This window comes from Manis pentadactyla, chromosome 9 (assembly GCF_030020395.1).
Source record: "Manis pentadactyla isolate mManPen7 chromosome 9, mManPen7.hap1, whole genome shotgun sequence".
Taxonomy (NCBI): domain Eukaryota; kingdom Metazoa; phylum Chordata; class Mammalia; order Pholidota; family Manidae; genus Manis; species Manis pentadactyla.
Window position 1 is genome coordinate 87,666,546 of NC_080027.1, and position 27,980 is coordinate 87,694,525.

The following is a 27,980-nucleotide window of genomic DNA, read 5'->3' on the forward strand; positions in this document are numbered from 1 at the left end:
AAGACCAGCTTGCTGTATGCAGACTCGCTCTGAGTTGATGGGATTTTAGTGATTGACCTGCCACCGCAGAAATAACGTTGGGTGTAACCCTTTGACCCCAAGAACATTCTACTGTCATTTCTTTGGTTACACTGAATCCATAGTGAACTTGCCTGGGGCTGAAACCCATTGGCAAGACAGTCGACATGTGATAAATGGCTGGGAAATTCAGTGTTGCTGCCCTTGGCGGCAGCCGCCGCAGCAGGAGGCTCCTAACATAAAGATGATGTGTTGAAGCCTCATTGCAGCATTTTTAGAAACCCATGTATCAGGTGCACAGGGGCTTTTTAATGATTTATTCCTTTAATAGCTATGGGGATTTGTCCTTCCACCAGCTCTCCAGGCCCCACATTGTGTGTTGTCACTCATCCTCATGTCCCCCGTGTCCACCATTGGGTAAGGTCCTCAGTAAATGAACAAATGAGAAAAGGACAGGGGAGCCAGATGTGGTACACACAAAGTTTTAAAAGAGACTCTCTGTGCTGCAAGAGGACTCACTGAGAATACTTTAATAACTCTTTGTTCCTTGAGGAAGCTAATGGGGGACAGGTGTGGGAAGTGAGGGAGGCTTAAGAAGGAGGGTTCAATTTACAAGAGTATGATGACTTCAAACTCCCAAGGAAGCACCTCTGGCTGTACTAAGCAAGGCCGACTCCTGGCTGGGGCCAGGTGCCCAGGTGGCCCTCCAGAGCTGGGGCTGGGTCCTGGTGGAGGCGGAGCAGGGCTGTGAGTGGGCTCGTGAAGGAGGAGGAGTGGGGCGGTGAGGCAAGGCCCGGCCGCCATGTCCTACCCCTGGCCCCTAGAGCTTCCCTCCTGTGTCTGGCCGGGCAAGGGGTTAATGCTATGGCCGGGGAGGCCTGGAGGCCAGTGGGCTCATGGGCCTGGGCTCAGTGGGGTGGGTGGCGCCGCTCGGCCAGGCCCCCACGGCCCAGCACCTCACCACTGAACTGGTAGGTGAGCTTCTTCTTGACCTTCTTGACCTCGCCCGTCTTGCCATAGTTGCGCAGTGCGCGGGCCATCTTCTGGTAGGTCATCTTCTTGCGGTTGCCCTTCTGGATGCCCCAGCGGTGTGCCAGAGCCTCCTTGTGCTTGGACGAGAACTGGAAGGTGCCCTTGTCCTTATCCACCCACCAGATGCTGTCCTTCATGTCACCATTGCGGAGCAGGTCGAGCAGGAACTGGTACAGGCGGATCTTCTTCTTGCTGCCTGTTGGGGGAAGGTGGTCAGTGCCCCAACACAGGGACCCCTAGGGGCAGTCACCAGGGGATGACTTGGCATTGGGGGGTGCCTGTGGGGAAACTGGCTCCCTGACCCCATGCCTGGTTCACACTCACACACACACACACTCACAGACACTACAGCACAGAGGGGTACAAACTCACACAGCCAGCCTCCCACACTCAGTCACAGGTGCCGGTGCACAGACCACATGCTCGTACACATGTGCCGACAGACATGTGTAGGTGTAGATGGTCACAGATGCAACACTCACCTCCGCAAACCTTCGCACACTCACACTCAGTGGACACACTCGTGTCTGGGACAGGCATGGGCACAAAGCTGGCCTGAGTAAAGGGTTGGGATCCATACCTGTCTCCCCATGCAGGAGGCCAGGCCCTGGCTCCAGGCCATCAGCCTCCCCATCAGACACCTCCAGTGGGGGGCTCTGCCGTTCGCCCTCCTCCTCATCCGAGCTGGGTTGGGCCGGGGACAGAGAGGGGTATGGGAGGCACATCCGGGGGAGGTAGGAGACCTGGAAAGGTGGTGGGAGAGGTAAGGTCAGTGAGGGGCAGGGGTCAGCTGAAGGAGAGAGACAGGGCTGCTGAGGGTGGGCAGGGAAGTTTGGGAGCAGATGGGAGATGGGAGGTCAGGAGGGTCACCCCACACAGGGTGTGGGTGGCGGGAGCAAGGGGCTGCTGAAATCCTCCCTCCTGGGCCCAGGGAGGGGCACCTTTTCTCATGTGCAGGAAGGTGCCACATGGACTAGCAGTAGCCCTGGGAGGGAAGAGGGGCCAGTGCATTGCACATGGAGCAAATGGGTTAATCAGTGGGTGGGAGTGGAGGGCCATGCAGATCAGTGAGGGATGGTAGAGGTCAACTGAGGTCATGGATTGGGTTATGGTTATGGGGCTGAAGAGGGTCAGTACAGGGGCTCAGTGGGGAGAGGGAGAGGCCAACAGAGGTCAGCAGAGGTCACTGTTCACTGACTTCGAGGTCAGATCCATGAGGCACAGTGAATGGGGACTTGCTGGCCGTGAGGGTCAGGAAAGTCCACAATGAGGCCATTGGGGCTGGGAGAATCAGAGTGGGGGGCATTATCTGCACTGTCTATTGTGGGGCCAGAGGAGATAAGGAGTGTGGGGTCATGAGGTCAGTCTGAGGGTCAGGAGGTAGCCTTTGGGGCTTCAGCCTCTGCTGGCACTGTGGGGCAGGAAGCTGAGTTGAGTAAGAGCCTGTGTCAGCTTCCTGTGAAGTGCCAGGCCTTTCACCACAGGCCACGGTCCCTGCGGGCCGGGAGGGCCGCTCACACCTGGTGGCCAATGCTGGCATGGGTCGGTGCCATGGGGGTGTCGAGCACATGCATCTGTTCCAGCTCCATGTGGCGGTAGAGCTGCTGCAGCTGGGGGGCCTGCACGCTCTGCAATTCCGTGAAGTGGTTCTCGGCGAAGCTCTCGAACTCGCTGTGCACATGGTGAGGGTGGAAGTCCCAGTAATGGTCTGAAGGGGATGGCCAGGCAATGGGGGATGAGCCCAAGTAGGGCATGGCAGCAAAAGGTTATAATAATTTTTAAAAAGCTAATGCCAGGCCACATGGGGCTGCTGGACCATAGTCCAGGCTGGGCTACAAGTTGACATTAACCATCTCACTACGCCCCTTGTCATTTGACAACCCCCATTTTATGGATGAAGGCACTGAGGTTGGAGAGGCTACATCAGTGCCCATGGTCAAAGGCTCATCAGTGGCAGAGCCAGGACCCAGCTCTGAGGCAAAGCCTGCCATCTCAACAACCATTCTACCCTGCTTCCCGTTTGGTCAGAAGGACGCAGGCTTTTGATCTAGAGTCTGGATCCTGGTTCTGCCATTTACTTTCTTTGTGACCTCAGGCACCTGCATGGACCTCTCTGGCTTCAGTTGACTCACCTGTAAAATTGGGATTATAGTTATTAGCAGGAAATAAGTGAGCTCATATTTGCAAAAACTGCTAATCCCAAGGTAGGTCCTCAGGGAATGTTGATTCCCCTCTCCTCCCCTTAAAACTTCCCAGTGATTCCTGAGCCCACAGTCATGTGCACAGCCTTGTCACATGGCCAAGGTGTGACTCCAAAGTCACAGGGTTGACATTCCTCACACATCAACTTGTCCAGGCCCAGGTGCTGCCACTTCAAAGTCATGCTCTGGGGCAGCTGCTCCTGTGTACAGTGAGGTTGCCAGGCCCCCAGGCTTTCCTGGAAACTCCCCGATGGGTGCTTTCAGAGTCCGTGGTGGACAGATTTGAGTTTGGGGAACAGCCACATGCCATTGAGGTTCCTGTCCTGGGACCAGAGCAGGTCTTCAGCATGTTTCTCTGGGCACCTTTTCCAGGAACAAAAACTGCCACATATCTGAGGACTTCCTGCGTACAATCTGATGTCTAAAAGAAGATGTGGTGATAAAGTGACAAAAGGGATTTTCTCATGTGACTCAAAGAGGGAGTGTACAAGGTGTTATACCAGGCAACATCTTTGGGACAAGCCCACTGCCCTGCAGAGGAGCCACCACAAGCCTCATGTGGATCTGTGTAGTTCTGTGTCTGTTTCCCTCTTTTTCTTTCTCACACAAACATGCACACAATCACACATCCCTATGAAATGAAATGATTTTTTAGTTACCAGAAGACTCACTTTCTATCCTGCTCTATATTGGCTTTGCTGTGTGACCATGGAAAAGCCATTTTATCTCCTTGAGCCTCTGATTCCCCACTCAAAAAGTCAGAGACCCAACGGGGTAGTGATGGTGGTCCATCCACATGTGAAATCATTTGAACCCACAATACAGGCAGCCTAGACTCCCACCTCTATGAAGTCACATGGCTTAGAGGAGAGAAAGAACATGACTTGGGAGTCAGGTGGAGCTGGGTTCAAATCCTAGCTCTGCCATTTACTGCTGTGTGACATTGGGCAGCTCATTCCACTTCCCTAAGCCTCAGTTTCCTCATCTGTAAAACGGGGGAGTTCTCAGAGGTGTCTTCTGAGAATTAAATGAGCTAATGCTTGCATGGTGCTTAGAACAGAACCTGATTTGAAGTAAGGCTCAATAAATATTAACTATCATTATTATTGTTATTAATGTTTTATTCTAAAGAGGCTGGATTAGTCCTTGAGCAAACAGCAGATGCCTTCATATTTATTTCCTCTTCTTCCTCCTGCTCCTTGCCACCTTAGTCAGTGGCCCAGAGAAGTAGTTTTGGGGCCCTGGCTGTCACTTTCTCTCTGAGGCTGGAGTTGGGGCCCTAGAATACACACACACAAAACACCTAGAGGTGTTTTGTCCACCTCTGTATTCCCAGTGCTTAGATGCAGTAGGCACTCAACAAACATTTCCTGAATGAATGAGTGAATAAATGAATCCTGGCTTCTTAAGAACTCTCTCTGAACTCTTCTCTACAAAATTATCTAAACCTTAAGGGGAAACAGAAACAATTTGTACATTCATCTTGCAGTGAGTTCAAGAATCCCAACCCAGACATGTAGTTCTGGGGGCTCTGGGATATGAGTGGCCCTGAGTTTCTTTTGAGCTTGTAGATCTGCCTTCCTGCCCCATTCCTGGCCCTTTGCCTGCCCAGGTTGAAGTGCCCAGATCTTCATAGGATGCTTTATCCTGCCTATCCACAAACCCACTCCAGGGGTGACCTGAGGGCATCAGTTCTCCAAGTGTGGGGTGAGGGACCCCTGATTGCTCTTCCCTCCTCTGCCCACCCCTGTTATAGCTCTGCATGAGACCCATGAGCTCACTCTGGTGGGCCCAGCCTAGGGCCACTTCCCATAGTGGTCTCAGTACACCTTCATCAAAGGTGCTTTGAGGGACTGGAAAAGCCTGCAGGCCTAGAGCCCCACTGGAGACCCACTGAATCAGAAGTGCTGAGCAGGGAGCTGGGAGTCTGGAATCTAAAAGGGCACTATAGAGGTACTTTACTCACTGAAACGCTGGTACCTTGCCCCTGAAAGCTGCACCAGAGACTCTGGAGCTATAATTTAGGTTTCAAAAGGCCCAACAGAAACCTCACCTTTACCCTTGATTTGGGTATTCAGGCAGTTGTGTAATAAAAGCTGTCTGTTTGCTAGGCAAAAACATTCCAAGTCTGGGTCTCCCTGAAGGAACTCAGCACAAGGAATTCTTTCAAGTAGGAAGGTCAGCACTCCTAAACCCATTGGGCTTCATTTATGAATGCACCACTTTATTTCTTTTTGTCCCTTCAGGTGGTGACCCAGGTCATCCTGCAGTATGACCCCTTAGTATGACTCTCTGGTCCTCAAAACAATATAATGTCATTTGCATATCTGGAGTTAGCTCTGGACCCTCCTTTCTATAGCTAGTTAGACACCCAACACAAAGTAGGGCTCAATCAATATTTGATTGCATAACCAATAACTGGTAACTTTTAATGTGTTGTTTATTGACCAGGCACTGTGCTAAGTACTTAATACACTTTGTCTCATTTAATCTTCACCTTAGCTCTAACAAATTGGCCACTATAGTATGACGTTCCTTCCTCACAAGAGGAAACTATGTGACTCAAAGAGGTTAAGTCCCTTGTCCACAGGCAGTCATTGGTAAAGTCAGGATCCAATTCCACCTGCATCTGACTTCAGGGGCTGAACTCTTACCACTACAGGAGGAGTAAGACTGCTAATGAAAGCCATAGGCAGACCATGCGGACACTGAGAAACTTTACTGACTTCTCTTATCCATCTCTGTCTACCATTATCCATCCCATCCATCACTCACCCATTCTTCATCTATCCATCATCCAACCACTATCCATCTATCATGCACCCATCTATCTGTATTCATCTACCCATCCATCCATCCATCCATCCATCCATCCATCCATCCATCCATCATCTGTCCATCCACACATCCATCCATCCAACCACGATTGAACCTTCTCCCATCCATCCATTATCTAGTCAGCCAGCAATGACCTATTCATCTTGATCTCTCATTTCCTCCCTCTAAACCAGATCCCAATCTGGGACCAAAGTTCTACCAACATATCCCTGTTTTTACTCATTATTTGGTGTCACTGATATCTATATGTCACCAAGACAAAAATAAAATTATATTCAAAACAACTACACACAAACACACATACACACACACAAAATTCAGGCTTTCAGTGTCATTCAGTCATTCAGTTCACTATTCCCTCAAAGCAGAAATCCCAGCCTGAAGCCATGGGCTCTCCCCAGGGGAGCAGAAGCAAGATCAAGACAGACAAGGAAGACGAGGAATTAAGAAAGCAAGGACTGAGAAAAGACCTTCTCAGGAAATCACAGACCACTGGATGAGGGCTCCTAAAGCCCACCCCTCCTGCAAATTGTTGAGATATGGAAACTGAGGGTCCAGAGAGTAGAGAGCCTCAGGTCTCATCATAGTTGTTACTCTCTACCTTGTATCTTAATCAGGTTTTAGTTATTTCCCTTGTTGCAAAGATAAATGTGGTAGGACCTGTGTTCATTCTATAGCACCTATCAATGTGCCTAGTATATAATAGATGCTTGGCATATGTTTATTAGATGGATAAATCAGTGGGAGATGGATGGAGAGTTCAGTAGTTGGAGGGGAGGGTGGTTGGAAAGGTGAATGAGTGGATGATTAGCTGAATATGTAAATAAACTGGTGGATGGTCAGTGGTACGATAGGGTGAAAGAGCATAAAATATGAGAAAGATGAGAGGATGGAGAGGAGTCACACTTTGGAACTCTATTTCCTTCACCAATTCCATCACAAACGCAAATACTATTATACCACTAAGACGGTTATTATCAAAAAACAAAAAGATAACAAGTGTTGGCAAAGATGTGGAGAAATAAGAATTCTTGTGTATTGTTCATGGAAATGTAAAATGGTGCAGTCACTATGGAAAACAGTATGGAGGTTCCTCAAAAACTAAAAATAGAACCACCGTATGATCCAGCAATTCCACTTCTTAGTACATACCCCAAAGACCTGAGAGCAGATGTCTCAAAGAGATTTTAGTGCCCATGTTCACAGCAACATTATTCACAATAGCTAAAAACAACCCAGGTGTCCATTGACAGATGATTGGATAAACAAAATCTGGTAGATACATATAATGCAATATTATTCAGTCTTTAAAAGGAAGGAAATGCTGACTCATGTTGCAAATTGGATGAACCTTGAGAACATTATGCTAAGTGAAATAAGCCAGTCACCAAAAGAAAAATACTGTATGATTCCACCCATATGAGGTCCCTAGAGTAGTCATATTCATAGAAACAGGAAGTAGAATGGCAGTTGCCCAGGGCTGAAGGAAGGGACAATGAGTAGTTACTGGTTAATGGGGACAGAGCTCCATTCTTGCAAGACAAAGAGCTCTGGAGATGAATGATGGTGACGTTTGCACAACAATGTGAATGTACTTAATGTCACTAAACTCTACACTTAAAAATGGCTAAGATGGTAAATTTTATATTACATGTATTTTACCACAATTATATAATAATAATAATAAATAGCACATTTTAGGAGCCCTGCCTTCAAAAACCTATCCTGAATCTGTCCACTCCTGTCAGTCTCTACTGCCACCACCCTAGTCCAAGCCACCATCATCTCTTATCTGGGTTATTATTCCTATGGTTTCCTACAGGTGCTTTCTCCCTGTTCCTATTGTTGCCTCCTCTCAGTATTGTTGCTTCCACACAGCAGCCAAGGCAATCTTTTTAAAAGTTTATTCAATGGAACGACTAGGTACTGGGAGAAGATATCAGAAATTTCCAGAGAGACAAAACGAAACAAACATAAAAAATAAACAAAAACAAAAAATAGGTTACATTAAATAAAAAAGAGGACATGGAAAGGTTTAGGCTTCGTAAAAAAAACTCTGTAACCAGAAGACAGTAGAGAAATGCTGTCTAAGGGAAAAATGAATTTCAATGTAGAATTTTACACACAGCCAAAGTACTGGCAACTGAGTGAGAGCGTAGAGTAAAGGCATGAGGTAAAACAAACAATAATAACCAAACCTTTCCTCCCACACACCCTTTCTTAGGACACTATAATAATAAAATTGATAAATCCTTACATAACATTCACTATTTGCCAGGCAATGGTAAATTAACATTTTACATATAGTAACTCACTGGTCCTTACAGCAGTCCTGTGAAGTGGGTATCATTATGAAGAAGGTGGGGCACAGAGAGGCAAAGCATCTTGCCCATGGTCACCCCCGACCATAATTGGGAGACAGGGTGTGAATCCCCACAGCCTGGTTCCCAGGTGAGGGCTCTGTCTCCTCGCTGCACTGCCCCACAGAAGCATGGAGACAAGAAAGCACAGGTAATCAAGGTACACCAGGTGGCTCAGCTGTGAGTAATATTCACATGGTCATAATAATGAAAAATTTAGATACTGATTCAACAGAAGTTTCCATACAGAGAAAAACAAATACTATATAATCTCACATGTGGAATCTAAAAAACAAATTCATAGACAAAAAGATCAGATGTGTGGTTGCCAGAGGCAGGGTGGCCAGGGGATTGGGAGAAGGGTGTCAAAAGGTACAAATTTCCAGTTATAAGAAAATAAGTCCTGGGGAGGTAAGGTACAGCATGGCAGCTATAGATAGCTGCATGATGTATTCAAAAGTTGCTAAGAGCATTCTCATTATAAGGAAAAATAATTCTTTTTAACTATATGAGGTGATGAATGTAAAGTAAACTTATTGTGGTAATTATTTCACAGTATCTACATAGGCCAGGTCACTATCGTGTATGCTTTAAACTTACACAATGTTGTTGTATGTCAATTATATCAGTAAAACTGGAAAATAGTTACTGTATAATTATTTTGGTACATGTGGGGAAGTGTGAGTATGTGTGTCTGTATGTGTTGCAAATGAACGCAGTCTCATTTCTCATAGTACAAGTGAATAGATGCTATCTCAAATTATGAAATCAAGCTGGATTCCTCCTCACCTAGCATATAGAAAGTACTCACTACATGTTTGTGAGTGAATAAATGAATAATGCTCTAAGCTATCTCTGTTTCAAATCTTCATTTGTACATTTACTTAGCACTGTAGTAGAAAGACTAGAAAAATAACTTTTATCTACCTCTGATAGACTATGTGCCATGAAGAAATGTCTATGATAAGTTTAAGTAAAAAGCAGCAAGTTGCAGAACAGCATAATACAAGTCCATTTTTTAATGAGTAGAATATGCCCGTGTGTATGTAGTATGAACAAATGTACAGGATCATACACGTAGGATAACTTGTCTACATAGACTAGCTAGACTAAGGTGCTCTCACTGGGGAGTGAGATTGGGAAGAAGGAAATATTTTACTTGATACGTTGTTGTAGTTTTAAATTTCATACAAGGAGTATTTGTTATTTTAATAAATAAAATTTAAACTTTTTCAGTGTGTTTAGATTTTCACTGAGCACACTCACACACACACACACAAACAAAAGGTTATTTGGATCATTTCCCCGCTCAAAACCCTCCAGAAGCTTCTCACCGTCTGTGGGATAAAATCCAAACTCCTGTGGTAGCCCGCAGGCCCAGTGTGGTCTGCCCACCACAGAACCCTCTGACTGCCCCTCACCCTGCTCCCTGCTGTGACCCTGCTCCCTGTCAGGCCACGACCCCTTTACACCTGCTCTTCTCTCTACCTACCTTCCTTTTCATGCATGTTCCTTCTCTTCACTCAGATGACATCTCCTCAGAGGCCTGCCCTGTCCAGCCATGTTAAGGAACCCCCACGCAGACACTCTGCATCCCATCACTCTGCCTTTTATAGGACTTATTACCACATGTCCGCTTATTCTGCGGTTTGCTGTCTCTCCCTCACTGGAACGTAAGCTCTAGGAGAGCAGTGGCCTTGTTTGGCTTGTTCGATGTGGGACCACCAGTGCCTAGAGCAGTGTCTGGCACATGGCATGCCAATCAGAAGCTATTTGGTGAATGAACAAATGAGGGGCTGAGTGGACAGCTGTTGGCAGGATGGGTGGGTGGGTGACTGGCTGGATGGAAGGGAAAGTGAATGAATGGGGAACTGGCAAGCTGGTTAACTGTCGTTCCACTGAAAATGACCCAGTGATCTGTCACAGGGCCCCTGTGCTTCTCCAAGTCCCTCAGCTGTTTCATCTCCCTGTCTGGGGGATGCAGTAAAACACCATGACCTGGGTACTTACTGGGCCTGTGCTCAGTACCTCAGACCTTGCACACATCATCTCGTGTATCTGTCACAGCTCTGTGAGATAAGGTCTTTCATGCTTTCAGCTTTATAGATGAAGAAACAGAGGCTCATAGAGGTTAAGCTACTTGCTCCAAGGTTACGCACTGGTGAGGGATGGAGCCAGGACTGGAGTCAGGTTCAGTCCTTTTTCACTGAGTTTTGCCACCTAAAATGTCGACCCAGAAGACATGCAGGAACTGGTGGAAGAATGTGGGGGTGTCTCTATTCTTGAGTCTTCAGAAAGTGCCTTCCAACAGGTATTAGGGAGGGACAGACAGATGCCTAGATCAGCAATGATGGGGGCAGCACAGGGAGTCGGGGCCAGGACCCTGGGGGACACGGGAGGAGTCTCTGGAGGAATTGGAGCATGACTTAAATGGGGTGCTCAGGCATCCATCAGGAGTCATTCCTAGGGCCCCACCCCAGATACAAGGTTCTGGCCTGGGAAGCCCAGGTTTTCTTGAAAGTGCTCATTTCCTCAGCCACAGCCCCAGGCCTGGCTGGTTTCTAGATATGAGGACGGCACCCTCATATAACAGGAGGGAAAACCTTCTTCAGTAGACCCCAAGGAAATGATCCCAAACCCAGTGAAACTGAGAGGAGGTTAGGCGGAGAGGGAAGGCTCCCTGGTGTCGGAAGTGACCCAGGCCGGGAGGAGCTCGCTGGGACGTGAGCCATCCTGCTGCTTGGAGCCACCAGGGGGCGCGAGTTCCCAGCCACAGAGAGGCCGGTTCAGGTCCTGAACTGTGAGGCGGAGAGGGGGCGTCGCCGGTCCGTGGGTCAGGTAGACCTGCCCCCGCTAATGCTGGTGGAGCTGGGGATAGAGTTGGATGAGGGAGACTTTCTTGTAAATAGCCTGACTTTTCCACAGGAAGGATGCATTCCTTGTAGAATTATAAATAAGCATAAAAGGATGAAAAAGATATTTTAAAGCCTTTCTGGCACTGGGGTTCTGAAATAAGCCTGTGTTCCCAGATGTGAACTTGAGTCCACCAGCTACTCCCAAGACATGGCTTCCAGTATAATCTTTATAACAGTTGCCAGGCGTGAGTCCCGGTTCACAAGGCATCCAGAAGCAAGAGCCCTCAATGAGGACTTGCCCATCCCTGGGTATTGCTGTGGATCAAGACTGCCATAGATGTGCCTGAGGAATGGAGCTACAGGTGTGACTGGCCCCCAGCCATGGCCTTCAAGTGTGAAACCTTCCTCAGCTATGGCACAATGTACTTGTCCCTCTGGGGCTGCAGATACCCCAGCATCTGGCCTGCCCAGGTCTCCAAGCCACTGGAGAATCCCCCACAAGACCCACTAACTAGGCCACTTGGTCTTTGGCTCAGGCGTATGCTGGGATCCCCTTCAGGTGCCCTCTCATGGTGGTCTGCCCGGGCCCCCGACACCTAATGCCCCGCCTCCTTCCTCTGAATTTGCTCAGGGATCCAGGGTGGGCCTTGAGGTAGGCAGTTAGACACAGACAGAAGGATGCCCTGGCCCAGGCCCTGTCCTCACTCTCACCCGCACCCCCAGCAAACTGGAGGCTTCAGCCCCTGCTGACTGAAGGGGCCCTCAGAGCCCTGCCGTTAGCCCAGCAGCTCTCAGACAGAGGTGATTCTGTGCCCACGCCCCAAAGTGGGGGAGGGGGCTTTGGCAATGTGTGCAGAAGTACTTGATTGTCATGACTGGTGGTCCTGCTGGCATCTAGTCTGAAGAAACCAATATCCTACAATAGACAGAACAGGCCTCATAACATAGACTTATCTGGCCCCACATGTCAGCACAGAAATGCTGCTGGTCACATGCACCCAGCAATGCACAATGAGGAGTCCAGGTAAAGGGGGTGATGGGGACAGAGAGGAAAAGGGGGCAGTTGGGAGAAGGCGGACAGGAAAAAGCACAGGACCTGGAGCAGACAGACCAAGATTCCACTGACCAGCTGTCCAACCTTGTGCAAGTCATTTAGCTCCTTAAGCCTCAGTTTCCTCATCTGTAAAAAGGTCAGCAGGATTGGACAAGAAGATGAATATATGCAAAGCCAACCCTGAGCTTTGACACATCAAAGATGCTCAGTAAGTTCAGGCTGGGGTATGCGGTGGGAAGGCAGGAGTGTGGGGCTTTAGGGCATAGTAAGTTCACATCCCCTGGGAGCTAACTTGATCCAAAGCTCAGAATTCCAAAGAAGCACTGACAGATGTCTTTTTTCTCTCTCCAGGTCCCAGAGTCTCTCAGGTTCCAGGCCAGGCTGGGGAGGGCTGTGTACTCACCACTGTGGCTTTCTCCATCACTGTTAAGATAGGGGTAATATTCATGTGTTTGGCGTTGGTACAGATCTGTGTCATAGGGAACCAGGTCTTCCGATGGCTGCTGAGAGAGGAGGGTGTCAGGTGTTTTTTTTTTTTTCTTCTTAGATAGTAAGGAAAGTAACCTGGAAGGGTGTCAGGTTTTGGAATGCAGTGGGGAGACTCCAACCAGGTCTGCAGCCCCCAGTAGGTTGGGTCAACCACCCTCCCTGAGCAGCTACATCAGGCTGCAGCCAGCCCTCTCTATGCTTGGAACTGGGAGAGGACACAGAGACTGGGAGCAGAGACCAGGTGAGCAAGAGCCTTGGTTCCTGCAGAAAGGGCACGACAGGGAGCCCAGAGGTCAGAGGTCAGAAGAGGACCAGGGCTGAGGGGAGAGCATGGCCTCTCTCCACCACCCCTTCCCACTCAGGGCTGCTTCTCTCAGTCACATTCACACACACACCTGCATCCCAAATCCCAGTCCCACACACTTGCCCTCTCATATTCACACTGATACACTTACAGCTCCAAATGTACACCTACTCCCCAACACACTAACACCCACACGGGAACTCATGCCCATACACCCACCCACATGCACTCTGCAGGGCATTCACACACATTGTTATCCTCTCACCCTGCAGGCCCATGCAGAGTTAACACACGAATCCACACACTGGCTTTCAAGTGCTTAAACACACTCACACCTACGCCTTCCACAGTTACTCACCCCTATTGCACAAGCATCCTTACAGCACACATTCCTGTCCTTCTGCCTCAGTCCCCATAGCCCTCACCCCAAAGCCCCACTCTCTCACAGCCTGCACGCAGGCCCCAGGCAGGCTCAGGGCCCCACTGTGACCAACAGCTGGCCGCCCTGCAGGACTCCCAATGTTTGTCCAGGCAGGCTTTGGGGGCATGGACAGCAGAGTCTTGGTCCTCTCGCTCTCCCTCCTCCCTCTTTCTTCCCAGACCCTCACTAGGATCCTCTCTTCTCCCTGCCCCCCCTCCCCCTCCCTCCCCTCCCATTTCCTCCCCCACACACCCCCTCACTGGCATGGGCACAGTCTCCCCGACAATCCTCAGGCCCCCCCTGGCAGTGTGTGCCCAAGGATCACGCCACAGTCACTCTGGCCCTCAGGGCTTGGGTCGGGGGCCAGGGTCACCTTGGGAGCCCATCTTCCTGGGAGTACTCTGAGCAGCCCCTGAGGTTTGGTGTGGGAGCCCGAGAAGATGTGCCTCCTGCCCAGTTCTATCTGTAGTTCAGGGATTGAGAAGTCAACGGTCAGAGAGTATGGCCAATCTCCTGGGCCTGTGGCTTTCTTCAGAGTGGCCTCTTCTTGGACCACCTTCGTCCCCCCTGGCCTGCCCACTTTCTTGGTCCCAGGTCAGTTAAGGGCAGAACAGGGCTGGACAGTGGGGCTGGCTGGCTGGTGCTGTCTGTGTCCAGCCCAGTAAGAAGCCCAGGAGCCCAGCAGCAGGATGTCAGCCTGAGGCCTGGCTGGGGGGGAGGAGGAGGGGAGGAGGGAGCTGCCGCTAACCGGGGAGAGCTGTCATGTGGGCAGGCCCCGCCAAGCCCTTCCCAGCTCCCCAGGGCTCCCCACCATTGCTGAGGAGAGATGGGGTGGGCAAAGGGAAAGGGGTCTTCTCAGAGGGGCCCAGGCCTGACACCTGCCTGATGCTGCAACTACCACCAAGAGCAAAGCAATGGTCACCTGCCTGTGCCTGCTGCCCTTCCCTCCCTCCCCTGGGACTCCTGCCTCTTCACCTCCGTCTTAGTCCCTGTCCCAGCCCCTGCCCCTGCCCCTGCCCTAACTCCAGTCCCACACTGGACCACGTCCTACCCCAGTGTCAATCTCAGCCCCAGATGTCCCAACCTCAGCCTGTACTCTCCTCTCCCTGCTTGCCAGCCTGGTCCCCAAGCCTAACTGCAGTCCCAGTCCATGCTCCCCTCCCTGCTGCCACTCAGCCCTTGGCCCCTGCCCCTCCCCACCTCTTGGGGACCTGCGAACCCAAGGCCCAGACCCTCCAGTCAACAACCATGTCCTCTGGGCCAAGCCCCAGACTGGGCGCTGGGGACCCAGACTTAAAGCAGCCTCAGTCTCCAGGAGCACCCAGGCCATGGGCCAAGCCCTCTGCCAATGCTCCTGCCCTCAAACGTTTATGGGCCTGGGCCTGAGAACCGGCTTCCCCCAAAGCAGGTCTTCCCATCTTCTCCTCCACTACCTCCTTGCTGCCACCCTCACCATCCTCGGCCCAGCACCCTGCCCTAGAACTCCAGCCTGCCACCCAAGCCCCAACTATAACTAACCGTTTGGGCCCCACCATAGGCTCAGCCCTCAGCTCGCCAGGGCATGCTCTGAAGAAGCCAGTGGCCCCCTCGCTGGGTCTCAGGCCAGGAGCTCCAGGGAGGGAACACTAATTTCCCATTAACAGTAAGCCAGGCAGGCAGCCGGTGGGCTGGTGGGCTGGTGGGCAGGCAGGCGGGCATAGGAGGGCCGCGGGTTGGATAGTGGAGGAGTCCCAGTACTCACAGGGGAGACGAGGGGAAACCCTTCCATTTTGCACGCCTGTAACATCCAGCCGAGCTCCGAGTTGGTCAGGTCCCCTGTCTCGGTGGGGGCCAATGCAGAGCCCCTTGGGATGGGGCGCCCCGTCAGGGGCTAGATGGACTTGGGGCGGGCGCAGGGCTCAGGCCTGCCCCCTGAGCTAGAGGAGCCCTGGGTGAACCCCCTCCCTTGACATTGCAGGGCCAGCGCAAGTTCCTGATTTTATCGAAAGGCCTGCCACCAGGAGATAGTCCCCTTGGGGTGACATCACCGCCCCAGCCCGTTTGCATAAATCTCTTGCGCTACAGGAAGTCTCTGGCCGGCTGGGGCAGGTGGTGCTTCAGGGGCTGGCCTGGGAGGCAATGGGGGCCAGGCCCCCTGCCCAGAGGAAGCTGGGACTGTGAGGGGCAGCCCTGGGGGCTGGGGTGGGGAGGAAGAGTGGGAGGAAGGAAGGCTAGCTCTATCACTGGGGACTTTTGCTGCCCCCCCAACCCCCATCCCTGTTGAAGCCCTCTAACCCCTAACCTCACAAATGCCTACTGCTCTTGAGACCCCCATGTGGCCAACAGTCACTTCACTGGGGTCAGAGCTGGTACGGGTGGCCTCTTGGGGCCTCTAGTTTCTGGGGTTAGCCTGGCTGGCTGAGGGCTCTGATCTAGCAGACTGCCAGGCCTGGCTCTTCCTGGGTACTGGCCCCCAGTCCCTAGGTTCAACCTAGTCTGGTGGGGCTGGGGGCTGGGGCAGGGTCCTCAGCACAATGCCACTGTTCCCTTTCCTCACAGTTCCTCCCACCAGAGGAGGGTCTGCGGCTCTTACACCCTCCCCTCCAGTACCCTGAATACCATTGCTTCTTCCAAATCCCTAGGGGCTCCATTCCCAGCCCAGATTTCTCAGTTTCCCCACTCCTTACCAATACCTTAATATCAATCCAGTCTTCCTAGTTTACAAATTGTTCTTATCTGTTCATCCATTCATCTATTTTCCCATTCATTTATCTATTTGTCCATCTATCAATCCACCCACCAAGCTAGCCATACATTTGAATGGCTTCTATCAGTTTAGCCAACTGTCCATTCATTCATCCATTTATCTGTTAGCCCATTCATCCGATCCACCCATCAGTTTATCTACTTGTCCATCTAGATGTTCACAGATCAGCACACTTATGTTATTAATCCATTAGTCTATATTTCTATCTGTTTTTCCACTGTATGTCCAGCTATCAGTCTGTTTGTCCATTGGTCTATCCGTCTACCTACTCAACCATCCACCTATTTATCCATCTACCCACCCATCCATCCATTTATGCATCCAGCAATATTAATTGAGTTCTAGGCTGAGTGCTGGGAAAATAAAAATCTATCAGACAGGACCCTGCCTTCAGAGAGCTCCTGATCTAGTCTGGAGGGCAAGAGGGATGAACAGAGAAATTTTTTCATCCATTGATTTCTGGTGACTCTACTCTGCTGGAGAATGTCCTGAGCATTCGATTTCCTCCCCCATGTAGTCTAGCCCTTTGCTTTATATCCCCTTCCTTCCCACTAAGGCTAGCCACCTCCTTATCAGGGGAACCCCAGGCCCCAGGGCATTTCTTCTCTAGCAGTAAAGACCAGGGGTTTACTGCTATGGAGTCACCATTAGGTCTATCTCGCTTCTATCCTCACTTGTTTCTTGCATCTGCCATCGGGGCTCTCCAGGCCCAGGTCACAACTCCTCAGGACTCCCTCAGAACCTGACCAAGGCTGCTCCCCAGGAGGCATCAGCCCCATCCCTGCTCCCCATCTCCCCATTAAGAAGCCCAAGTCCCAGAGAACTGGAAGTATATATAGGGCATCTGCCCCAGAAAAGCCAGGTCCTCCTCGATGTGTTCATGCATTCATCCACCATACATTCACGCATTCATATTGTCTTGGCTTGGTTTGTTCACATGCTCACTTACCTACAGATTCGGTCATTTAATCATTAACTTTTCATTGAGGGTCTTTCATGCGCTGGGCCTGGTAAGTGGACACAAACATGAATGAGGCATACTCTGGCCCTCCAGGAGCTCACAGGCCTTTAGGGAGAACAGATATGTGAACATAGAGTACAGTTCTTTGAGGAGGATGAGGGCACAGAGAGAGGGCTAGGTACACTGAGCAACAATTGATTTGGTCAGGGCCACAAGTGGGAAAGCATGCAAGGAGAAGGGCATATCCAAGTGAGGAAACAGCCTAAGTAAAAGGCAAGGAGGCGGGAAAGAACAAGGAACAATGTGCCGCCATCCTTGTGGCAAGGAGCAAGGCAGGACAGGAAAATAAAAAGCTTTGAGTGTCAAGCCAAGGATGCTGGGTTGCATCCAGGCCCGACTGTGGGTCTTTTGCTGGCTGTGAGCAGGGAGTGCCATGCCCTTCCCCCGGTTGGCTATGTGCTCTTGAGGCCTGACTCCCAAGGGACATGGGAAAAGAAAGGGATTCTATCATCCCAAGTGTGGCCAAGGCCACGGGGCCTGGGTGAGGAAGCACAGAAAAGACCCAGGGCTCCAAGTCTCTGGAAACAGACAGAGTTACTCTCACTCTCTGTGCAACACCAGTGGACTTGTCCACTCAGACACCAAGTCTGCCCCACCTTTTCCACTTCCTCTCCTCCCAAAGTGTACCAGGGCCTCTTCCAGAGACCTCACAGCCCTAGGGACCCACTGTTATTCAAAGCCTTCTGAACAGTAGAACCCAGATTCTAAGCAATTCTGAGCAGAGCAGGAAGGCCCCAATAAACCACAACCCCAGGTCTAAAAGCTCCTTAGAAATGGGGGAAATCATTCTCTGAGTGCCAGGCACTGTGTGAGTGCTTCACCCTATATGATCTCGTGTAACCAAAACAGCCATCTGTTAAACTGAGGCCCAAGAGATCAGTGATTTGCCCAGGGTCACACAACTTGTGAGTGGATTGTTGGGGCGTGAAACCTGCCTTCTGGGCCTCAAGGAGGAGCTGGATCCTAGTGGAGAGGGAAGGATTTAGAAGAAAGAAAGGAGGATGAGGAAGCCACCATGGAGAGGGCAGGAAGGACAAGGAGTGGGAAACGTCAGTGAGGATCAGAGAGAAAGAGAAAAAGAAAAAAAATAGGAGAAAGAGTCAAAGAAGGGAGTAGACAGAAGTGAGGCAAGAAACAGAGACCAGGGAGAGGGTACGGAAGAGGGGGACAAAGGGGAGGGCCGCCTTCCTCTTCATCAGAGGAAATGGGGACCAGAGAGGGTCCCCACCTTGCTGGAGGCCACTGGGTGCAGCATGCCTGGGCTGTGGCTCTCATTCTCCTGGGCAAGAAATTGGTTTGAAACCAAAATTCTTGGGGGCTCCAGGGAATGAGAGGCAAAAAAAAGATTTTTTGGGTAGGTAATATATGCACGTGATACTAAACTCAAAGATACAGAAAGGAAAACAGCTGCCCAGACCCCCTTGCATAGACTACCCCATTACCTGATTCTTACATATTTTTCTAGAGATAGTCCAAGCAGACACAAGCATAGAGGCAGATCTATTCTTTCTTTAATTTTACACAGGAGGTATGAAACACATTGCATTTCCCTTTTTTTTTTTTTTTTGGAATAGTTTTTAATTTAAAAATAACTCCACAGAAGTTTATTATAGAAAAGTTTAAAACACAGATGAGGAAAACAAATAAATTTTATTACCACCACAGCATTTCCCCTTGGTTGTTATTTTTTTCCTCTAGATCCATCCCATGCCCATGCATATAGAATGGTCTTGTTCTTTTTAATGACTGTACAGTCAGTATTCCACTATTTAGAGGGACTGTGGTATTTTTAAATCATGAGACCTCATTCATATAAAAGTATGTAAAATGTTTATGAAGAGTTTAGAGAATGAATAACTGCAAAGCCAACACTTATGTAACCACCATCCAATAAGCCATTTCTAGCACTCCATTCCCCAAAGGCCCCCTTCCAGGCTCCTCTCTCTGTCTAGAAGTGACACTATATTAACTTTTTCAGTAATTATTTCCTTGCTTTTCTTTGTAGCTTTACCATTTATGTAAACATCCCTAACAATATAGTTTAGTTTTTGTCTTAACAGATTTTAATCTTTATGTATAGAGAAATCATATAAATATCTTTAGGATCCTGCTTTTTTCCCCCACCATGTTGTTGTGTGTAGCTGCGGTCCATTTTCATTGCTGTGTAATATTCCATTGTAAAGGCCATTTATCTAACCATCTTACTGATGAACATTCAGGTTGTTTCCAATCTTTTGCTATTACAAAAAAAAACCACTCTCATCAATAAAATTTGCTGGTTTACATATATACAAATGTGTGTCTAGGATAAATTCCCAAAAGTTGGAATGCTGGGTCAAAAGCAGTGTTTTTTATTTTCTGGGTTGTTTTTGCAGGGAAGTGAGAGGGGAGTACCTGCTGGAAGAGTTGGGCTTGATTTGGTTTAAGCGTTGTTTCCTGGGCAGACAGACTGTAGTGCTGGCTCAGAGTGGTGGTTCCCACGCTCTTACATTTGCTTGTCTCTAAAACAATACCCTTCAACAGCATAAAACAAATTTTTCTGCCTTAAATAAAAACAATATCAGAGAAAGGCCTACTTCTGTGGAAGTAAATATTTGAAGGGAAACTAAAATACTATAAATTATCCTTTTTTATATTTAACTTTCAGGCTCATCTTGATGGTTAACAGCTTGATACTGAAAAGAAAATCACCTCAACCAAACATAGGCTGAGTCTAAAACCTTTGTGCACCTCTCTGTAAACCCTAATAAATATCAGCAATTATCTAAAATAGAAATAAAAAGTCCTTAAATTATAAGTAATACTGAAAATGACATAGCTCTGAATCTTAACTCATTGGAAAAAAGACGAGCTAATTTATTTAGGTTTTATAACATAGGTGCACAGGAATTTTTAACTCACCCCTTTTGACGTCAAAGGAGATTAATTTCTTTGTTGAGATACATTGACATAATTTTGTATCAGTTTTAGGTGTACTGCATTTAAAATTTTGAAGTAAATGATAGATAAGATAGATAATAGAGAGGTGATATATATGGCTAGATAGATAAATGATGGATGGATAGATGGATGGATAGACAGATGGATGATATATAGATAGATGATTGATAGATATAGATAGATGATAGACGGATGGATGGATGGATGGATGGATAGATGATAGAAAATAGATACGGAGATATTGTCACATCGCCCTTTATAAAGTTGCACCTATTTACTGTCCTGACAGCAGCACATGACAGGGTTGTTTCCTCATCCCATTGGACAAGTGGGCAGCCCTGTAGGGCTGGACCTTATAGAGTGACAGGCCTGAGTGGTGGAGGGCCAGGCAGCCCTTTGCCCTGACTGGGCTTGGCCGCTGAGGGGGTAGGCTGGGTGTTACTGCAATCACAGTGTAGGCAGGCAACAGGAAACATGGGTGCTGTGTCCTCAAAGCAGTCCACAGAGGGTCACATGGCCCCTGAACTTGCAGACCCCTTGACCTCACCCCAGAAGAACTCTAAAATGAGGGAAGGGTGCCCCACCCACTTTCCTAGCAACTGGTCCCCATGGGGAGCAATGGGGTATGTGGGAAACCCAGGCCTCAGACTAAGAGCTGGGCAAGTTGACCAAAAAGAGCTGAGTTTATGAACATAAATGGCTGTCTCGCAACTTCCTCTCACAGTTGAGACACTGGGAGAGGCTCCTTGGGCCCCTCACAGCTCCCTGAGCTCTGGTCAGAGCACTGCGCTGGCTCTTTAGTACATTAGGGCATCCAACAAATTTTTACTCAGGGCCAGATGACCCACACAGGCAAATATCCCTGCCTTTACGGGGCTTGTTGCAAGCAGGGAGGACAGGGGATAACATGGTAGATAAGAGCGTTTCACTGCATGTCAGAGGTAACAAGTGTGTGCAGTTGGGTAAGGGACTCACAGTGGGGTAGGGTGAGGGGGCAGTTCGCAGTGCTGAGAAGGGTGGCAGGGCAGGCCTCACCTAGAAGGGGTCCTCTGAACAAACATGTCCAGGGGTGAGCTGCGCAGATGCCTGGGAGAGGAGCATCAGGCAGGGGGCTGGTGCAAGGTGAGGGGTAGAGGTGGGGGCTGGTTCAGGTAGGGCCCTGGGGGACATGGTGTGGCATTTGGTTTTGACTCTGGGGCCCTGTTGCAGAGTGCATTCTCTCTTATTCAAATCTAAAATTGAGGCCATTATCACACCCCTGACACAGATGAGGAAGGTACGGAGCAAGCTCAGAGGCAGCCCATGACTGGCACAACATGGCCTGGCCAGGAGGTGGTACAGGCAAGGCTGAAGCCCGATCTGGCCAAGACCTCACTCGTACCCACGGCAGCTGCTCGTGCAGTGCTTGTGGGCGGCGACAAAGGCCAGGGGCAGGAGCTGGCATTTGTTGAGCATCTACTGTCTGCCTGCATTAGCTCATTCCATCACATTTATCATCGGTGCCATATTACAGATGAGGAAATGAGGTGCAGGGTTGCACGTGGGCATGCCCAAGGACACATAGCTGGTGAGCAGGATGAGAGATGAATGCAGCTCTGAAGGGTCCTGAGGCCACTGTCCCTATCTCAAGCTTCTCCCATGGGTATTTCCCTACCTAAAAGTCCTCCTTAGCTTTCACTTGTCCACAGGCTGAGGACTGTGCTGGGGCCCCCAAACCCTGGGTCTGGCCAGCCATTCCACCCTCTCTCCCACCCCAAGTGAACCAGCACTCCCCCACACCCCCAGCCAGAACATTCTCAGAAGCTCTTTCTCAATCTCCCATTGCCTTTGCTCACAGGCCTATCCCCTTGCACAGACCAAAGCCTCTGTCTTTCAAGGGCCAGCCTCCTCCAGGCTGCCCCCTTTCTCAGCTTATCTCCATCTCTTCTCAGCCCCCAAGTCTGTCCTCTGACTCTGTGCCAGCTCCTGCCCTCTACTCCCCATCCCCAGCAGCCAGGAGGCACAGATCTCCAGAACAGCCCGACCTCCTTAGCAGCCACCCTCCCACGGCCTTGTCCCCTGTTGACCAGGCCTGCAGACCAGGAGCTCACCTCCCAGCCACATCACTCAGCCTCCGGCACCTCAAGCCCACCACTGCCCACAGTGACTTCCGCCTGTTCACCACAGCAGCATCCCACCACCACCACCTGCTTGCTCACCAAGGACACCAGCCACTTCCCCCCAGACCCTCTCCTCTGTGGAGCACCTTCACTGCCCTCTTCTATCTAGGTGCCCCTGGATCCTTCCCATTAACTTGCTGTGTGGCCTCTGGACAAGTTCCTTCCCTGCCCCAACACTCAGACACCTGTATTCTATAGAGGGGTCAACAAGACCCACCTCCCAGCATTGTTCAAAGGACTGCAAGTAATAGTGTGTGTAAGCATTTACCTGGCACACAGCAATGCTCACTGAGCCTTGTGGAGGTTAGGAGAGTGGCTCTGGAGATGGTGATTCCAGTCCTGTCCCTGCCCTTCATTCACTGTGCTGCTGAGGGCAAGTCCCTTCCAGGGCCTGACTCCTCATCTGTAAAACAGGGACAGTAACAGGTGCACACCCTGGGGCTGGGGGAGTAGGAGGAGATAGCATGTGTGATGTTTGCGTGTGACAGGCATACTCGGCAACCCTCGGGCACAGGGAGGCTTAGCCCATTGCCTGAGGGCTCAGGGTCTCTGCTGCCTTCAGCCCGTCAGGACTCCCACACTTCTGCCTCTCTGCAGCCTCCTCGGGAAACCTGAGAAATGAGGGAGTCTGGGCAGCCGGTGGGGAGAGCCCTGAGACAGCGGTATCCCTCCTTCCTCTGCCCCTCCCCTAGTTCTCTCTCACTGTCCCTGACTAAGCAACCAGCTCTTGTAAGGGGAAAGCCAGACTGAGAAGATGGGCTCAGATCTGGAGCGACCCTGTGATAGGATGAGAGGGGCCCTTTGAAAAGGAAAAAGAGAAGTAATACTTTTTGAGCTCCCATCATGGGCAAGCACACTGGATCTTTAACAAGGCTATGGAATAGGAATGATCTCCATTTCGGAGATGAGAAAATGGAGCTCAGAGCAGATCCATACACTGCTCCAGGTCACAGAGGAGAAAAGGCCAGAATTAGAACCAGATTGGGCTTATCATACTCCAAAGCTGCACTCCCAGTGCAAAGCTGCCCCAGTGTGTTTGCCATGAGCTCTTGGGACCTTGGGACAGGGCATTTGTACATCTAAGAGGGCCCTGAGGGGACCAGTGAATGAAGGGCTGACTTCAGCTTCCAGACCGTGGGGCCCAACGCCAGTTGGAGGCTGCCTAGGAGTCCCAGACAGTGGCGGGGGTCAGCCTAGGGTATGGAGCAGAAGCCGTGGGCCCAGAAGGAGTTAACTGCATGAGGGGCCTGAGTGAATCAGAGGCTGCAGGCTGTGATGGAAATTCCCTGTGCATGGCATGTGGTCACCCAGAAAAGGGAAACGGTGCTTTTCGGAGCAGGGGATGGCGGGGGCTGGAGCCTAGGAGCAGACTCCTGGCCGGGTGGGGCTGGAAAGGGCCTTGTAATCAAGAGGCCTGGGTTCCGGGTCTGCTCAGGCCCTGGGTGGGAGGTGGGAGGTGAGGAGCTGCCAGGCTGCCAGACCTGGTTATGCTATAGTGTATCCATGGATTCTGACAGATAGGTAGATGTGCACCAGGCCCAGAGGAAGCAAGGGCACTCCCACTGGCCGTGGGAACTGGTAAAGCTAAGGCACAGGGGTGTGACTCAGCATGGAGAGTTTATCCCATTTTTGCTGTGGAACTCTTTCCTGTCCTTCAGGGTCCATCTCAAGTGACCCCTCCCCACCCCAGGAAGCATTCATCACCCCTCTGTGTCTCCCAGCCTCAGTTTCCCTGTCAGTGCTCTCAGAATTTTGTAACTCTTCTGCCTTCTCCAGAAGAGTGTGGGCAGGGGCTGTATCCTAGCTTTAGAAACAGCTTGCGCTCAGCACAGCGTTGGCTCTGGGTGCTTGGCATTTGTGAAATGACAGTTTCACAGAAGAGGATTCTGAGGCTCAGAGAGGTCAGGTGAAACTCAATCAGCCAGCTGGCTGTAGCTCAGTGGGGCTTGGCCAGGGCTCTGCCTTAGTGGGAAGGAAGGAATGGGGCAGGCAGATCCTTCCCTCGGGGCAGGGCAGGACACTGGCAGCCTGGCCAGGGATGGCCATCTGATGGCTCTGCTGTCCCAGATCTGCTTCCCCCTCAAGTTTCAGGGCAGCCCTGCTTCTGCCCCTGTCACAGTGCTGGGAGACTTCTGTCCTCCCAGAAAGGAGACTGAGGTAGGAGATAGAGCAAGAGGCAGTCAGATGGAGAGAGAAGGGGATTTGGTTTTAGGACCTTGCAAAGCTCAGGCCAGATGTTTCCCTGCTCTGTGGCCTGGCTCACGTGGCTTCTTCCCTGAGCCTCAGTGTCCATTTTATGTTGGAGATAATGGGATAGGCACGTTCGGGGGACAGAAAGAACTGACTGGTGTAAACTGTAAACCTCTGTGCCAATGTGAAGGAGTTCGCCCACCATAGTAATGAGCAGTAATTGCCAGCTGTGTCTCTCCTTGGAGCTGTCTCCTGCTGCAGCGCCACCCTGCCTTCCAGTTCCTAAGCGGTGTGCGCTGTGGCTCTCAGGCCCAGTGTCCATCTGTCCCATCTTGATTCTGCACAGCACAAGGGCCTGTGACCCACACCCACAAAGAGCAGACCAAAACTCAACTTGAGGAGAGTTGTGGCTGGGGCCTTCTGCCCAGAAACATGCCGCCTGAAATCCCCAGGTGCCCCAAGCTCAACTTCTGCACATCATTTCCTTGGCCTCCTTTGAAGGTTGAGGGTGCTCAGAGAGGCCACCCTCAGGCAGGGACAGGCAGCAAGGTGGTGGCCAGTGGTGCTGGAGCTTTTCCAAGCACAAAGGGAAACTGAGAAGTGTGGGAATGTGCCTCGGGCAGGCCCAGTGGGCAGGCCTGCATGAGAGGGGCTGCTCCAAGGAGTCCAGACTGATGGGGTCCTGAGGCTGAGGAGGAGAAGAAGACATGCGGGCCAGTGGCTGAGGGATTGGAGCTCACTGTGAGGGGCTTGCAGCTTGTCCAGACAGAGAGCTGGCCAGGCAGTGGGAGGCTGGGGAGCTGTGTGGGGAAGGAAAGAGGAAGCCATGAGGAGAGGGGGAGGAGGCTGCTGGGGATGGAGCGGGAGTGGGGGCTGGGGGCCTGGAGCCACTTTGGCCACAGCCACTTCACTTCTCCCGGTTTCGGTTTGTAAATAGCTACTGGCTCTGTGCAGGCGGGATGGGCCCTGCCCCTTCTGTGGCCTATGTCCAGCAAGCCCCAGGTTTGAGTAGCAGCAGAAACTCAAACCCTGGATTTGAGGACCCCAGGGGGCATCAAAGCTGGCCCAGACTTTGGTGAGGGTGGGCAGGTTTCGGTGGGCCCAGCTCTGGGCAGCCCCAACCTGTGGTCACTGAGGTAACGCAGCTGGGACAGAACTTGATGACTTGGCCACACTGGGCTTATTTATAACTGGGCCTTTCTGGGCAGAAGCAGCTGCTGACCCGCCAACTCAGCACTTGAGCTGGCCCAGGGCACGAAGGTAGGGGACAAAATGGTGGGGGCCAGGCTGGCCTGGTGGCCCTTCATGCTGGACCTTGGGGTCTCAAGGTCCCCAAGCCTTTTCAGTGGGAGGCAGTCCTTGGTCTGCCTGTCATGAGAAGACCTTGAGATTTAGGGGAAGCTACTTGTGTGATGGGCATCTCAGAACCTCCTGGACCAACAGAGGTGTCTGAACTCAGTCAGTGGACTGGTCAGTTCTCAGGGTGTGAACTCAGGCCTTAGCCTTCCTGCAAAGAAACTCTTCCTCCAGAGGTCAGCCACTGTCAGCAAACTCAAGAAGCCAAGTCATCTCCTCTCCCTTTCTTGCAATAGCAGCTTAAAAACAAAACAAAGCATGTTCGAGAAAAGGGCAATGCTGAATCCTAAGGCCTGGCCCTGACGGTGGAGCAACAGGCACTGACAAATGGGGAAAGGTTCAGGCCCCTCCTAAGGCTCCTGCCTCATATCACTTGGGTACTTTTCTCCTTGTAGATGAGAAGGGCTGGCCCTGCCCCAACCCTTCAAACAACACTTGTCTCTCTTCTGAGGAAGACTGTGAAGGGTAGACCTGACCCTTTCCTATGGTTTACAGGAATAAAAAGGTTCCTAAAATGTTTCTTCCACTTGGGAATCCTTGTGGATCAACCTTGTCACTTCCTACTCTCTGTTTCTTGTCCCCATCATCATCCTGTCTCCCACCTTTGGTCCCGGCCTTCCCATCTCCAAGCCTTGTTCCAGTCTGGTCCTCAGCCTGGCATGCCCTTTCCTTCCTCCTGTTTCTCCAAGTCCCCTTTCTTTTAAGGCCTATGTCAAGCCCCTCTCAGAGGGTCCTTGCCTCAGTGCCCGCCCTGTCTCCAAAGCTGAGGCTCTTGGGATGTAAAAGTCAAGGGACATCAGAATTTGGGCAGAAATAGGTTGAGGGCTTTTAGATCATGGGTGCTGGGTGCCATGATCACTATGTGAAAGAGGAAAGCAAGCCTGGAGTGAGTCAGGGATGGCCAAAGGCACTCAGTGAGAGGACAGAACTGCAGACAAAGCTACGTGCCCTGGCTCTGGGCTTAGAGCTCCCACCCTGGGGGACCTCTGCCCTCCTGGACCACCTGCTCAGCCTTGAGTGAAAGCCCTTACTCTCCCCTTCCTCTTGTCAGAAGCTATTAGGGATGGAAGGACTGGGGCCTGGCATGGGGGGTAACTCAGGCCATCCACTACCCAGGTTTGAGGCTTAGGGTGGTGGGCCCCTTCAGGCCCCTCTGGGCAGGGTCGGGGTGCCCAGCCTGGAGCCACCTGAGCTGCAGCTGCCCCTGTTTCCACATCAGCAGTAGCAAGTCCGGCGCCTGAGAAAACAGGAAGCGCCCAGTCACCACAGGAAGCGTGTGTGCGCAGCCTCCCCACCCCCGGCCCATTGCAAAACGCCAACAGCCCCATTACCACAGGCACCGCACAGTGGCAGCAGAAATGCTCCGGTCTCCAGGCCTGCTGAGGAGCTGGACAGACAGCCTCCAGCCCTAACCCCTCTGGGTCAGGCTACAGGGTGATGTCCAGCCCTGGCCTTGAGGAGCCTGAGATCTCCCAGGCTTCAGGCCTCATGCCTTCCTCTGGGTTCTCAGCCCAATCCCAGTGGCCTGAGCCAGGCTGCTTTGGCCATCATTAAATCCTAATATGGGGTCAGGGGTCACCAAGAAGCCATTGCTCTGACCTGGTGGTAGGCATCTGAGGACTCTGGGCCTGGCCTTCAGACCCTGACAGGGCCTGATCCCCAAGCCTCGCCCAGGCAGTTGGCCCAGAGCCCGCCACTCCCACGACCCCAGGGAGCCATCTGCTGTCAAGTCTGCACCTGCCACACCCCCTGCCCAGCCCAGCCCTTTCCAGCTGAGACTGCAGCCCCTGGGGTCCTGCCCAGCTAGTCCTTGAGAGGCCTGGGCCCCTCCTCAACCCACCCTGCCTGCCCCGACTCACCTCCCATTTCTGGCCCCCCAGGCTCAACCCTTGGAAGGAGATGTAAGTCCAGCGAGGCCAAGGCCCGGTGCCTGAGGAGACCTGTGCTCCTCCAGCCCCGGGGACAGCAAGGAAAAGAGAAGAGAGCAGAGCATTTC

General features: G+C 51.2%; 1 protein-coding gene across 4 annotated transcripts; it reads right to left on the bottom strand.

Annotated features, from left to right (window-relative positions):
- Positions 1-524: 524 nt before the first annotated feature.
- Positions 525-27,963, bottom strand: SPI1 (Spi-1 proto-oncogene). 4 transcript variants are annotated; one of them, XM_036892055.2, is made up of 5 exons: positions 27,844-27,963; positions 22,707-22,841; positions 2,571-2,758; positions 1,631-1,793; positions 525-1,246 (listed from the first exon to the last, which is right to left on the bottom strand). In XM_036892055.2, exons 2-5 carry the CDS (start codon positions 22,792-22,794, stop codon positions 927-929), a joined length of 759 nt encoding a protein of 252 aa, XP_036747950.1. In that variant the 5' UTR covers positions 22,795-22,841; positions 27,844-27,963; the 3' UTR covers positions 525-926. The 4 variants fall into 4 exon arrangements, with proteins under 4 accessions (XP_036747950.1, XP_036747948.1, XP_036747947.1 ...); XM_036892053.2 differs by lacking the exons at positions 22,707-22,841; positions 27,844-27,963 and adding exons at positions 12,762-12,858; positions 15,314-15,564; XM_036892052.2 differs by lacking the exons at positions 22,707-22,841; positions 27,844-27,963 and adding exons at positions 12,762-12,861; positions 15,314-15,564.
- Positions 27,964-27,980: the final 17 nt, after the last annotated feature.

Excerpts from the sequence above, each read along its gene's own strand:
- SPI1 (XM_036892052.2), bottom strand. The coding sequence starts at position 15,358 with ATGTTACAGGCGTGCAAAATGGAAGGGTTTCCCCTCGTCTCCCCT. Across the intron at positions 12,862-15,313 it reads GGTTTCCCCTCGTCTCCCCT|CAGCCATCGGAAGACCTGGT; the intron begins GTGAGTACTGGG and ends CTCCTCTCTCAG. Across the intron at positions 2,759-12,761 it reads TGATGGAGAAAGCCACAGTG|ACCATTACTGGGACTTCCAC; the intron begins GTGAGTACACAG and ends CATCCCCTTCAG.